Genomic DNA, 14,127 nt, shown 5'->3' with positions numbered 1-14,127 from the left:
GAAAACGTAATAGACACACAAATATGTATTTAAACTACTATTAACTCTTTGCTATATATACGTTCTGATGTAATTGTTTTCGTAATTTTACTAACGATATAAGCGAATAAAATAAGAGAAATATTTTTTTTCTGGGAAAACTATCAAGTATTGATTGACCCTATGTTGTATGGACATTTTTTGATCCTGTAGACCGTCCCCGACGATTATGAAAAGGACGGCACTTATACCCCTAACATCCTGTATATTCTGCAATGATATCTACGTATTATAAATCAAACAAAAGAAATCATATATATTATTTAATGTACCGAAGTACATATGATATTTCCATGCAAATATTCTGCATCATCATACGATGAATATCTGCATGGAAATATCATATGTACTTCGGTACATTAAATAATATATATGATATGCGTAAATCACTTCATGATTTAAGACGGCGCTTATTCCGTCGGATCCCGGCCAACTAGTCACTCATAACGAGTGCACCTCAGCACATGTGTGGACTTCAGTCCTGCGTTCATAGATATCTATGACGTAATGCAGAGGTTGGTCACTAGAGGGAACCCAAGAGTTGGAACTTGAACTGAGACGATTCTGTCCGACACCGGGATGGGTATCTGGTGTGGCTTAGTGGATAAAGCATCAGCACGTAGAGCTGAAAACCCGGGTTCAAATCCCGGTGCCGGAGAGAATTTTTCTCCGTTCCATTACTCTTTCATCGTAAAAAGAAATCAGTATTTCATGTATCAGTCTATTTTAAAACATTTAATACCACTGTTTCTTGGTATTGTCTCTACCCAGATCTCCGTCGCCACAACAAGGAGCATACAACTCCAACAACAAATCCAGTACCGGTATGACCAATAACATTTACTACCACCATGTGATAAGATCCTCGGATGGAAATATAAATAACCTGGATGAACAGGATGAGAAGTGTGTGAACTCCGCTATCGTGAACGAGCAATTAGATAATAAGAATACAGTTTTAAGAGACAGGAATTATGCTGTTGGGACTCCTAGCAAGAGAGTGCAAGTGGTTGTTCCTTCTTCGAATATTAACGGACTCGCAGAGAACGCAATAAACAGGAAAACAACACGACACGGCTCCAGCCACAAAATTTCATCAAGTGAGTTACACTATTTTTCAGTCAAAGGTATGTGCATTAAGGCAGAAAAATTACCCATTTAATCTTCTGCTTCTATTGAAGTAATAACTAAAGGTACGGTCACACGTCGCTACTTTTGCTGCGCAACTTTTGTACTGCAGCTGCAAAAGTTGCGTGTCGTGTTCACACGTAAGCCAGAAGTAGTGCGCTGCACGCTACTTTTCGTGCTGCGCAACCCGAGTGCAGCAAAAGTTGCAACTGGAGGTTGCGAGTCTGTTCACACACAAGGCGCTACTTTTGCAGCCGCAGTCATGCTGCAGGTTTCCATCTCCGTGTTGACTTCTCAATATACATTTTGTGGTTATGTTCGCATTATTAAGAAACTCATGCAAAAGCTCACTTATCTATTATTTGCTTTTCTATCCTAACTAATATTCAGAAATTGGCATTATTTTTACTATAAAGCTTTTAAAAACGCATATATACTTAAATGATAACCAACAGCATATTCACGTAATCAATGTTGGCAACCCTCCTGTTTGAAACTACGCTACGGAAAATTAAAAAAATGAATTATATCGTCAGCAAATATGATCAGACTATGTTGTGTATTTAATAACTGTTATAAATAATTTATTTTCATCACATCTAACATTAAAATATATCCAAACAATAAAAGTATCATTGGCACATTTGGGTGGCAACACTGGTCGCAACCGCAGCAAAAGTTTCAACAGAACCGATATCAAAAATGCTGCGGCTGCAACCCTGAGAACCCTGTTCACACGTCGCTAATTCTAAGCTGCGCGCAGCATGGAAAAGTAGCGGGCAGCAGGTTCGGCAGCCGCTACTTTTCGGGTTGCACCGTTGTTCACACGTCGCAGTACGAGAGTTGCGCAGTTTTTTGTACGCTGCAAAAGTGGCGACGTGTGATCATACCTTAAGTAACAGACATACGTGGAATGAGTGTAGTGAATTAAAAAAAATGCAGCCTATAAACTTAGATTTAAGATGTTCAATATGCTTAGTAGTAAACAATTATGTTTACCCTATTTCATTAACACAACCCATCCCTCACTTCTATTGTTCTCACGTAACAATATTTCTCGCATTTCGTCAAGTAAACCCAATTACAAAAATGAGTCAGTAGTAAAATTCCTAGCTTATGAGATAAGCCAGTCTTGCATTTAATAATGACTGTTTACAATAAATATTATTCGTGGCGTTTTCATGGCTCATTAGTTGAAGTTTCCGTAAGTGCAGAAGCATAGAGGAAGCAAAAAGCAATTATGGCCGCGAATAGAATAGTATATACAGTCTAGTATATACAGTCACGAAGCTTGAGTTTATGAGGGTACCAGTAACAATAGACTGTGCAAGTACTATTTCGCATTGTTTGTAATGAGGCGATAGTAGCGATCCTAGTGGTTAGTAACTATCTATGGATGCATATTTACTACATATTGAGCTTCGTGACTGTATATACTAGACTGTGGTATTAACGCAGTCTAGTATATACAGTCACGAAGCTTGAGTTGATGAGGTTGCTAGGAACAATAGGCTGTGCAGGTACTATTTCGCATTAGATGAACGGACGGACAGACAGACAGACAGACAGACAGACATATAGATAGATAGATAGATAGATAGATAGATAGATAGATAGATAGATAGATAGATAGATAGATAGATAGATAGATAGATAGATAGATAGATAGATAGATAGATAGATAGATAGATAGATAGATAGATAGATAGATAGATAGATAGATAGATAGATAGATAGATAGATAGATAGATAGATAGATAGATAGATAGATAGATAGATAGATAGATAGATAGATAGATAGATAGATAGATAGATAGATAGATAGATAGATAGATAGATAGATAGATAGATAGATAGATAGATAGATAGATAGATAGATAGATAGATAGATAGATAGATAGATAGATAGATAGATAGATAGATAGATAGATAGATAGATAGATAGATAGATAGATAGATAGATAGATAGATAGATAGATAGATAGATAGATAGATAGATAGATAGATAGATAGATAGATAGATAGATAGATAGATAGATAGATAGATAGATAGATAGATAGATAGATAGATAGATAGATAGATAGATAGATAGATAGATAGATAGATAGATAGATAGATAGATAGATAGATAGATAGATAGATAGATAGATAGATAGATAGATAGATAGATAGATAGATAGATAGATAGATAGATAGATAGATAGATAGATAGATAGATAGATAGATAGATAGATAGATAGATAGATAGATAGATAGATAGATAGATATTTTATTAACCGTTGGAATACAATTATTCATGGCATCGTCAATGTACATTAATCTAACATTGATACAACAAATATTACAGTCATCTTAATCTATGGTAACATGTCGCATGCTTATTTAATAGAATACTAGTTACTTAGAATATAATGTATTTAATTACTAAGCAAATAACGTACTACTAATACTACTACTACTACATTGTCTGTAATGAGGCGATATTGGTGATCCTAGTGGTTAGCAACTATCTATGGATGCATATTTCCTACGTATTGAGCTTCGTGACTGTATGTACTAGACTGTGGTACTAACGCAGTCTAGTATATACAGTCACGAAGCTTGAGTTGATGAGGTTGCTAGGAACAATAGACTGTGCAGGTACTATTTCGCATTGTCTGTAATGAGGTGACAGTAGCGATCCTAGTGGTTAGCAACTATCAATGGATGCATATCTACTACGTATTGAGCTTCGTGACTGTATATGCTACACTGTGCTATTAATTTGTACATGATCGGCAAAATTATCGAGGGGGGGGAGGATACCTGCGTTAGTTACCCATTTGGTCCCAGTTTCGACTCTGAGGAATATGATCACCTTACATTATACTAATCGAGAGGGTCAGTAAGTGTACTTAAGATATTTGTGAGAAAATGCGGTTGAAAGCACTAAAGATTTCGTAAATTCCGTGAATCTTTCTATTTCAATCTTAGTGTGTTGTGTGGTTAAAAGATGTATCCCTTTGTCACTAAAATTTTAAATGTTTTAGCTTGCCCTGGATGCACTTAACTCATGTTCTTAGAAATGTCACTTGTACCCCTTTGCTTCTGACCTCCTCAATTGTGTTAGAATTAAAATTTGTATAGTAGAGTTGCGTGATCTACGAGCACAATGCATTTCATATTCTCCGAAACCATATAGCAAGCTCAATGCAGGCAATGACTCATGCACATAACAGCTGACTAAGCGTCTATGTCACAGCGTGCTGCACGAAAGCTTGCTCAACAGGTCGGGATTTCCAAAAATTTTGCATTTCATTATCATCATAATGAACAGATTATATTTAGGCTCATTTGAACCTGTACCTTGTGGCGGTGTGCTGTTCCCCGAGCCCCATAACACAATTATCCGTAGATATTTAAGGAAAGAAGGTCGAATTGATTCGTTGAATCTGGTCAAACTAAAAACTATTAACAATAGTATAAACATTAATTAAACAAATAAAAAGAAAACAGAATCATAGTTATTACAATAAACCATATTAAAAATATACCATTGCCATACTTCACACGTCTACTACACCGTAGTCTAAAATAATATAAAAGTAGGCCTACATCAGAACATGACCAAGAAAATTACGCTAATCAGACTTCAGAACTGTATAATAATTTGAAGTTCTAACAAATATTCTTTTTGCCTTCACATGCAGCTGCATGGAACCGCTAATAAAAAAATAAAATTAGCCTACTAATATTAGCACTAATAAAATCATGGATCGAGCGAGTTGACTCAGATGGTAACGTTTGAGATTCGCATTCAGGAGGTCTCGGGTTCAAACCCCGTGGCCGGATAATCTGACTGGGGTTTTTCATGGTTTCTGTCAGTCACAAAGACAAATTCCGGATTTGAAATTTATATACCATGATTCATCACCGCCTCAATCACCAATATCATACACAATGAACAAAATCTAAAATCGCTGCATGAATAAGCCATCTATAACACACGACGATAGAAACAGGAACTCAATAGTAAAACGCCCTGCTGATATAACCAAATAGCCTACACACGCGATATGACCGCAGATGTTAAAGCGTGTATAAATAAACTTAAAAAACCATGGAACTTAAATCGACCCCGATTTGCAGATCCCTGATTTTCGTTCTGAACCCTCAGTTATAATTCGTGAGTTCCGCAAAATACTAAAGAATCAATTACTCTTGCTAGTAGCATATATGTCTGTTTTTTGTGACCTGTAAGTTGTGTTTCTGGATTGAAAATTTGACCGCGGAATCAATTTGTGCTGCAATATTTACTGCCCCAAATAGTTTAAACTTACAAGCATTTTCTAAATGTACTGCACTTTCTTTTTGTTTTGTTTTGTTCTTTTTTTATACTCTCCCTTAAATGTTTTAGATCTTTGCAACTGTCGACGTCCACAGTCCCTCGCCACAGACAATAGAAACAAAATAAACTTTGTTTTTCGTCACTTACAGTTAGCCAGGACTTCTTTGTAAACCACGAGTTGCAGAAAGTTCTCCTTTTCATACCATCCGCCTGTATAAAACTGAAGTCATTACAGTGGAAGAAATTAATATAAAGGCAGTATGAATTTTGAGGCAATTACGTTTATTTTGTTGATTTGTTTTACACTTCTGCCATATCCTTGAAAGATATTTACTAATAACTTATAAAGAAACCATACCAAATTAAATTTATCATTTTGCTTTACACATAATACATGAAGAGTGAAAACCCACTGCCTTAAGGGAGGAAATTAATTAATATAAAGGCATCTTTCTATTGTAGATAATAAAATAAAGAAACAATAACAAAACACATTACAACAGAGTTCTAGTACTTGGTTGAACCACCATTGTTCTTAATAACTTGAAAAATTCCCTTTGCCATTGATTTAACAAGTCTATTTAATTCGTCAATAGAAATTGAAGCCCACTCTGCACGAATCGCATTCTTTAGTTGAGTCACAGTCTCAAACTGTCTTCCGTTGTGATACACACCCCTTGCTAGGATTCCCCATAGGTTTTCTATAAGATTTAAATCTAGATTTCTTGATGGCCAGTTCAGAAGTGTGATTCGTTTCTCGAGAAACCACTTCTTCGATTTGGTAGAGACATGAATTGCAGCATTATCTTGCTGAAAAATCAGATTGTCACCAAATTCTTCAGACATCCGAACCAACTTCGATTCCAGCATCTCTGTGTAGGTGTCAGAATTCATCCTGGTGTGCACCCATGTCAATTTGGAGGTACCTTGAGCACAGAATGCTCCCCAGATTATCACACTTCCGCCACCAAAATTTCTACTCATTCGAACTTGGTCCTCTGTACGGAGGTCGTGCCAGTAATACTGATATCCATCTAGTCCATCCAAATTAAATTTATTCTCGTCGCTAAATATCACTTGACCCCACTTTGAGGTCCAGGACATATGTTCTTCAGCAAAAGACATTCTGGCCTTCTTATGGACATCTTTTAGAGGTGGTTTACTAAATTGCTTCTTAAAGACTAGGTTATAGTCTCCTGCCAGAATTTGTCTTACACGTCTGGCAGTGACCGGAAACTTCAAATCAGTAACTATTTGTTTTTTTTTACCTTTGCTGTGCGCAGGATAAGTCGTTTAGTACACTAGGAGAGCTTCCTTGACCGACCATACCTCCCATTTTGTCCACACTGTGTGTCCAATTTCACAAAATTATCAATAACACAACTTGAATGTCCTAATTTCTTGGCGATTTGCGGATTGGAGAGCTTAAACTCTTTGCAAGCATAATGCTTGCTTTTTCTTAATTTCATAGACGCTTTCCACGTGGCATTGTAGCGAGTGCCGGCGAAAAATACTACGGTCACGTCTCTCCAATACAACTGCAGTGATTTGTTTACACCGAGTCTTACACATTACTGCCCGTCTGAGGTGGTAGCACAAGTGCATTTATACCAATTTCCACCCCCACAACAGCGTTATTTTTGTATCTATCCAATGTTTTCACATGAGGTGTGGGAACATTAGTGCAATGTGATATCCCTAAGTAAACTACGTCATAGTTATCAGAAATGCAATATATGAATAAATACGTACGTGTTATACTGCAAAACTCAAGTGCCTTTATACTGATTTCCACCACTGTAGGTTGATGTGTGCCTAGTCGTTTAACTTCAAGTTTATCTTCTAATTTTAACGAAGAAAACGATGTTTTAATAGGTAATCCACTTTATTCATGTTTTCACACTTCGCTCGCATGCACTATTCAAAGTTCACACGGTCACTTCTAGAATTAACCCACTGTTCAGTGACACTGCGACTGACGCTTCCGACCGACAGGTGGGCCAGCCTCATCGAGCCCCAACGAGAAGCATTATACTCGTGACGGTAACTTCGTAACACTTCGTGAATCTCCATCGATAACGAACATTTCACTATGGCAGTTGAGCGCTAAAGTGATTCAAGTTGTGTGGCCTTTTGACGCTGGCCCAAGCTCATAATATTGAGGCCGTGTCTCAAAGCTCAAGTCCATACTACACACTAATGACTAGCAACTAGATGACTTGTGAACTACACACTAGGGAGCTTTGGAAATGTATGCTTGAAACATAGCCTTCTTCATAGATTATTTTTCTAAAAACCACGACATCACGGTGCAGCATTGAATTAAGAAGGCAGTGTCCTAATGCAGTTTCATTACGAGTTATATGGAAAAGATAAGGGCTTAATATATTACAGTAATGATTAAAACATTCTACAGAAGGTACTAACAATATCAGTGTTAAAAGTTAACGTGTTATTCTAAATTATATTTACATTATTTCACTTCCAAAGCATTTTCAGATTTCATAACCCCATTTGCTGATGAGGTATCCATGTTTGTTTAGTGAACAAGTCAACAATCAAGCAAGCATTTTCGTTGACTAGCTACTACGGACTTGATTGCTATGGACTATGTAGCTTTGGATCATGACTTCAGACGTCACATCCGGCTATTTAGTCAACAATCTAGTTCACTTCAGCTGAAAATGTAGCTTTGAGACACGGCCTTAGTGTCATACAATCTTTGACGTTTTACTGACACACGTTGCGCCATGTTATGAAATTTACTGAAACAAATATGAATCCAGTACACTGTCCTGAACAAAATTTGCGCATTTTAATTGCGAAAAGAAAATTGCTGGGGAACGAAATATTGGTGGGGCAAGGCCCCGGTGGCCCCTACGGACGGCCCGCCCCTGATCATATCATATTATATCATATATCATATCATATCATATCATATATCTTCATCATCTTTCGCAATATGTCTTCGTCCGCTTGCAGAAGGGGCGTCCTCTCCGAAACCGTCTCTGGGGTCCAAGCCTTTCGCAATATCTCTGCCAGGATTCATTCCTTAAGAGCACTTCCGAGGGCGCTTAGACATCTTAGAAGGGCTGTCGGAATCGATCCTGTGTTGACTGGTCACCGTGGTGGTATGAACTTAGGGCGGGGAGTAAAGACGGCTCTTTGTGTGAGCGAATGAGGGTCTCATGCAGGCGGTGGTCCGGTACACCTCATTTTCATTCATCTCGTACTTCGGGGTGCACAATAGGTCACTGTCGAGCCGACGTGTTGAAGGGTAGTCCCTAACCCACTAGAATAGAAGCTGGATCTTCACTAATGCTTTTATCTCACTGTAATATGTATGGAGTAAAATTATTTTACTTACTTAACAAAAGACAGTTTTAATTGCAATATCCATTCGATTTTATATTAAGAAATAAATATCTCGAATGTTAATTGTAAACCGTTATAAGAAATAGGAGAACTAAGAGCAAAAACAATAAACACTGCAGACTTTCCAAAACTCTTACTCCAAAATCTTTTCTGTAAAGCTATTCTCCTAATCTCATATTTATTATGCATGTCGCCCTTTCTTTCAGGTACAAAGCGTTTGTTAAATAGACAGAATGAGAGACCAGCCACAATAGACAGCGGAATAGGAGAGCAGTGGTCAACAGCTCACGATATATTGTCTCAACTTTCTTCACTCCGTCAGGTAAGGGGTGTGCAACTAATAATCATAATAGGTCTAAACAATATGGTACTTTTTAACGTATACAGGGTGAACCGTACGTAATGACTTTAATTTCAGGGGTTATTCTTTGAGATATTTACAACAAAAAGTTGAATACAATTTTGCTCATTTTTTGCTTTCTTTTCGAGATAGTACTGTAATTATTTTATATGAAACATTTCATAGCTTGTTTCGGGAAAGTCATTGATTGAATTCCCAATATGCTCAGTCAATTTAAGTCAGCAGTGTATTATGATAAGAAATGATTCAAATAATTTTTGTTTTGCCCTTTAAATGTGCAGAAATTTGATACCGGTACGAAAAAATGCAACTTTTCATTTTACAATGGAATTTTAAAATGTTTTACAGCATATTAAAAATTAATTAAAATGGGATATACAGGTCGTGAAAAATGAAAATACAAAAGCTCAAGCCTTCGTAGTCTTTTCGCATTTTATCGGTCTTGTGAAAAATTACCACCCCTAAATATCAAGTATCGAAACTATAAAACAGGTATTGGTATCGAGAAATTGTAGTGTCGTATCAACCTGTATTGGTTTCGAGAAATTGTAGTGTCGTATCAACCTGTATTGGTTTCGAGAAATTGTAGTGCCATATCAACCTGTATTGGTTTCGAGAAATTGTAGTGCCGTATCAACCTAAATGTAATTTAAAACATTAAAATAGTCTGTTTATACACAAACAATAAGGGAAGTTGTAAAGTAAATACTTAGGAAAAGTTGTGAGTTAAGTAATAGTTATTAAAAAAATTAAGCATTTGCGTTGTAAGTGAATATTTGTTAAGGATTGGAAAATGGAGGGCTGAGGTAGAAGAACGAGCATTTACCTTTGCGAGGAACTAGCCCACCCAAGTCCCTCTGCTGACACAGTGTTTGCTGATAATTTAAAGCTTACTTGCTTACTTAAATTACTTTCAGAGAACCCCGAAGGTTCATTGCTGCCCTCACATAAGCCCACCGTCAGTCCCTATCCTAAGCAAGATTAATCCAGTCCCAACCATCATATCCCACCTCCCTCAAATCCATTTTAATATCCTCCCATCTACGTCTCGGCCTCCCCAAAGGTCTTTTTCCCTCAGGTCTTCCAACTAATACTCTATATGCATTCTGGATTCACCCATACGTGCTACCTGCCCTGTTCGTCTAAAATGTCTGGAGTTAATGTTCCTAATTATGTTAGGTGGATAATACAATGCGTGCAGTTCTGCGTTGTGTAAGGGTGCGTACACGTAAGACTTAGCGACGCTTTGGTATTATCAAAGAATCAAGTGTTCATATCGGAGCAACGAGGACACGAGAAGCAAACATTTTGAATTATCAGTAGAAGATATTCTACGCATCCACTTAATGAAAGAAGATATATAGAAAACAGTAGCGGACGGTGGGTTTCAAAGTTGAGGAGGCCAAGAGGTGAATTATGAGAATATAAAAATATAAGTCCTGTAACATACCTCATTACCAAGCGCAGAATTTATAGATTTTAAGAAATTAAAATTAGGTTTTCCAATTTATGTTTTAGGATTTTAAATCTTATGTTTAGGAATTTATGTGATTTTATGGGAAAAAATAAAAATAAACAACATATTGTTAATATATTACAACGGCTTGGTAAAGATTGGCTCTCTTTAGGACATTCTAAGTCCTAACCTACGAATTAGGTATTTTTAGGTCATATTACATTTAAGAATGTTACTCTTTTGTACATAAAACGAACAAGAAAAACAATAGGCTATTTCGAGAGTAACGAGATAGCAACAAAATTGATTCGAACCTAATAATCCGGGGCTTGCTCATTATTATTACATAGTCTAATTTTACAGAAAATTAACTGGACGTTCCTCTTTCTTCGCAAACCGATCAAATAGGTCACAACATACTGAACAACTGCTACTAGAAGAAGCTAGAGACAAATCTGCATTTGTTTCTAAACTCTCGATATATAAAAAATACTGTATAAATAAATATACCTCGTAACACAAAAGAATAAAATAACAAGAACACTCGCAAACAAGAGAAAATCTAACAACATAAATGAAAACTTTTACGCAGGGAGAGAAAACTAACAACACGTGACTCAATTTTCTAAAACCAAGAAGAGAGAAAGAGAGAGAGAGAGAGAGAGAGAGAGAGCTTCCCAATACAGCCGAAATCGGCCGTGACTACTAAGCAGTACAGTTGTTAGCAGTGGGTAGGACGTCTCCAAATCGGCTCCCCTCTCGCGTTCTAGTCAAGTTTAAACACTCTTCTAACCAGCTATCTTATTGGTTGAATTGCTGTTGCCATGGTTACCGGGGAGTAGCGTCATGTAGCCGACTCCTCTCTCCCGCTCTCGCATAGACACAGCAGCCTGCTAGATGTCGACTATACAGGTTACAGCACTATCTGGTATTTTTCGGAACGAATTATTTGTACTATCTACAGTATAGCGAGCGGGCACCACCAACTGAATGTGGTCAACTTTACGTAACTTACATCTTAGTCGTAGTGAATAGTAAAATTAATATAAAAGGAAAACTGTTCGTCATTTGCTGTAACTTGTCTGTGATCTTAATTCACCTGAAATAATTACTGCCATATTGTGTTCTGGTAAAATATTTGGGGAGGCTCGGCCTCCCTTGCCTCCCCTGAAAATCCGCCGCTGATAGAAAATATCAGCTGCTAAGTTCAAGGTTAATATAACTTAAATAAGTACAAAATTGAACCCGTTTCTCCTCCAAAAACTAGTATAAATTCGTTGTGTTGTGATTGGTTCTTGTGATCACATAACATATCATGAATAAATACACAACTGATCAATTTGCCAATATCTATGATAGGCCTAATTAATTTAATATGCCGAAATAATTATAAATCGATTAACCACCGGTAATTATACAGATTAATATTATCTTAATCAGAGATCATATGAACGACAAGAGCGAAGAAAATGGAATTTTTCTTTTTCATCGCTTTTATCGTATATCTTCGCTTTCATCGTTACTTCAATATACACACCTCAATGACAATGCACGCTTCATTTCTCTCTGATATAGCATCGCTGCTTCTTTTATCGTTTATCGTCACTCCAACGAGTACATACCTTTACTTTCTCCATTCTCCTGTAACGTCTTGGCCCCAAATATTTTTCTAAGCACCTTATTCTCTAATACGCTTAACCACTGTTCCTCTCTCAAAGCGAGAGTCCGTGTTCCTTTTCAGTATATTGTACCTCTATAACCGCAAATGCGAGTCACAGAGAATTAACATAAATGTTTTCATTCCAGGGACTTATAATGAAACAGCAAGAATGGGATTCAACAAGGAGCCATACACCGTATTCAGAATCGTCATGGAATTCTTGAAACAGATGAACGTCTTTTAAAACTGTTATAGATTATGAAGTAGATGAGAACATGCATTACCAACCCAGTGATTGCTGTGGACAAAGTTACGACAGTAGAGTTTGTCTGAGCACCTCAGTTTAGCAAACAAAATTGTTGTTTTGATTTCTTGAATGCACTCAACCAAATTATACTACATTGAGTTTCAATTAAGTTATAGATATATCTGGTAAAATTGCACAGAGTTTGTGAAGATAAAAATGTTAAAATCAAAATATGTTAGTATCTGGCAGAAATATATTTTAATTGGTGATTGTACGTCCCTATACAAGCAACTGGAAACATAGCATCTTTTAGGAAAATTTGATAAATTACACTGAATTTTCTTTTATAAAAAAGAAAATACCTATAAAATAAATGCCTGCACTTTCCGAATCATGCTGTTACTGGGTACTTTAAGTAAGAAAAATACAACACAATATTTCACTGGGATTTCTTCTTATAAAAGAGGATTCAAGACTTGTTACTGTTGGTAAGAAGAAAGTGAACTCCTGATTGTCCTAGTTAATGAAGAGGAGTTGCTCTAATTTTCTAAGAACACAGCTAATTTAAAAACCAAAGTTATTATTGAGATTCAATAATATTGTGTTCTACTCAGTAATTGAACATCATCAATTTATTCAAGTATGCATATGTACTGAAATTGAAATGATTTTTTTCTATGGAATTGTTATAATTTATCATTTTATAATTTATGATACGAGTCAATAATACTTCTTGTTTCTTTCTAAATGTACACTCAGGAATTTATTCTATCTAATTGATAACAGTGAATTTATATCTATAGTAATATAAAAATTGTAATATATTCCAGAACTACTTGCTTTTCTAGGTAGAAAATATGCAAAAATCAATTGTCGGTAATAACGGGTGTCCACCATCAGATTAATATGGCAGTGTTTTGCCTCAGGAAAGTATTGTATCGCTCTGATGTTAGTTACTGTTTTAATAGCTTACCACTTTACTGATGTACGGTACTTACTTTAATTACTTATTAGAAATAATCAAAGGATGCTAACCATTACATCAAATGATCAAAGGGTTCACTCTTACTGTAGCTCTCAAATCTGTCGAACATTGCGGGAAATTGCATGAAGTTCATTTCACTGAATTACAAAATTTGCTCAACGTGGATTAGTTGTATATTTTTTGTTTAAGAGTAGCAACAAATAAAAGTCACAGGAATTTAGGTCCGGGGATCTAGCAGGCCACGAATTCTTGCCAATTATTCTGTCGTTTAACACTTGCACGAAATGTTCTCTGCAGGATATGTAAGAATGATTTTTCATACAACTGTCACAAATGAATATCCTATATTCTAAATTATATCGAATATCCACCATATCACACAATACCACGCAATGGACCACGCACAAAGCAATAAACCTGTCAAACAGGCACTACACAAAAACTCAACAAAGTATGAAATTGTTTATCAGCTAGCATGACTCACAGCAGCCACCTTGATAATGCCAGGAACCATTTTCCACTGTTTCCAATCAACCTAACTGGCAGAC

The 14,127-nt window shown here is 36.4% G+C and overlaps 1 protein-coding gene across 1 annotated transcript in view; it reads left to right on the top strand.

Moving 5' to 3' along the window:
* The window catches only part of LOC138713979 (coiled-coil domain-containing protein 66), a 110,473-nt gene extending 97,173 nt beyond the window's left edge, over positions 1-13,300 (top strand). Inside the window, exons 11-13 of the mRNA XM_069846559.1 lie at positions 811-1,139; positions 9,077-9,192; positions 12,494-13,300. Coding sequence (XP_069702660.1) covers positions 811-1,139; positions 9,077-9,192; positions 12,494-12,571 — 523 coding nt within the window. The 3' untranslated portion in view covers positions 12,572-13,300. The remainder of the gene's footprint in view (positions 1-810; positions 1,140-9,076; positions 9,193-12,493) is intronic.
* Positions 13,301-14,127: the final 827 nt, after the last annotated feature.

This window comes from Periplaneta americana, chromosome 14 (assembly GCF_040183065.1).
Source record: "Periplaneta americana isolate PAMFEO1 chromosome 14, P.americana_PAMFEO1_priV1, whole genome shotgun sequence".
In the NCBI taxonomy this organism is placed as follows: domain Eukaryota; kingdom Metazoa; phylum Arthropoda; class Insecta; order Blattodea; family Blattidae; genus Periplaneta; species Periplaneta americana.
The sequence above is the reverse complement of the archived record's forward strand: the minus strand, read 5'-3'. Positions and strand labels throughout refer to the sequence as shown.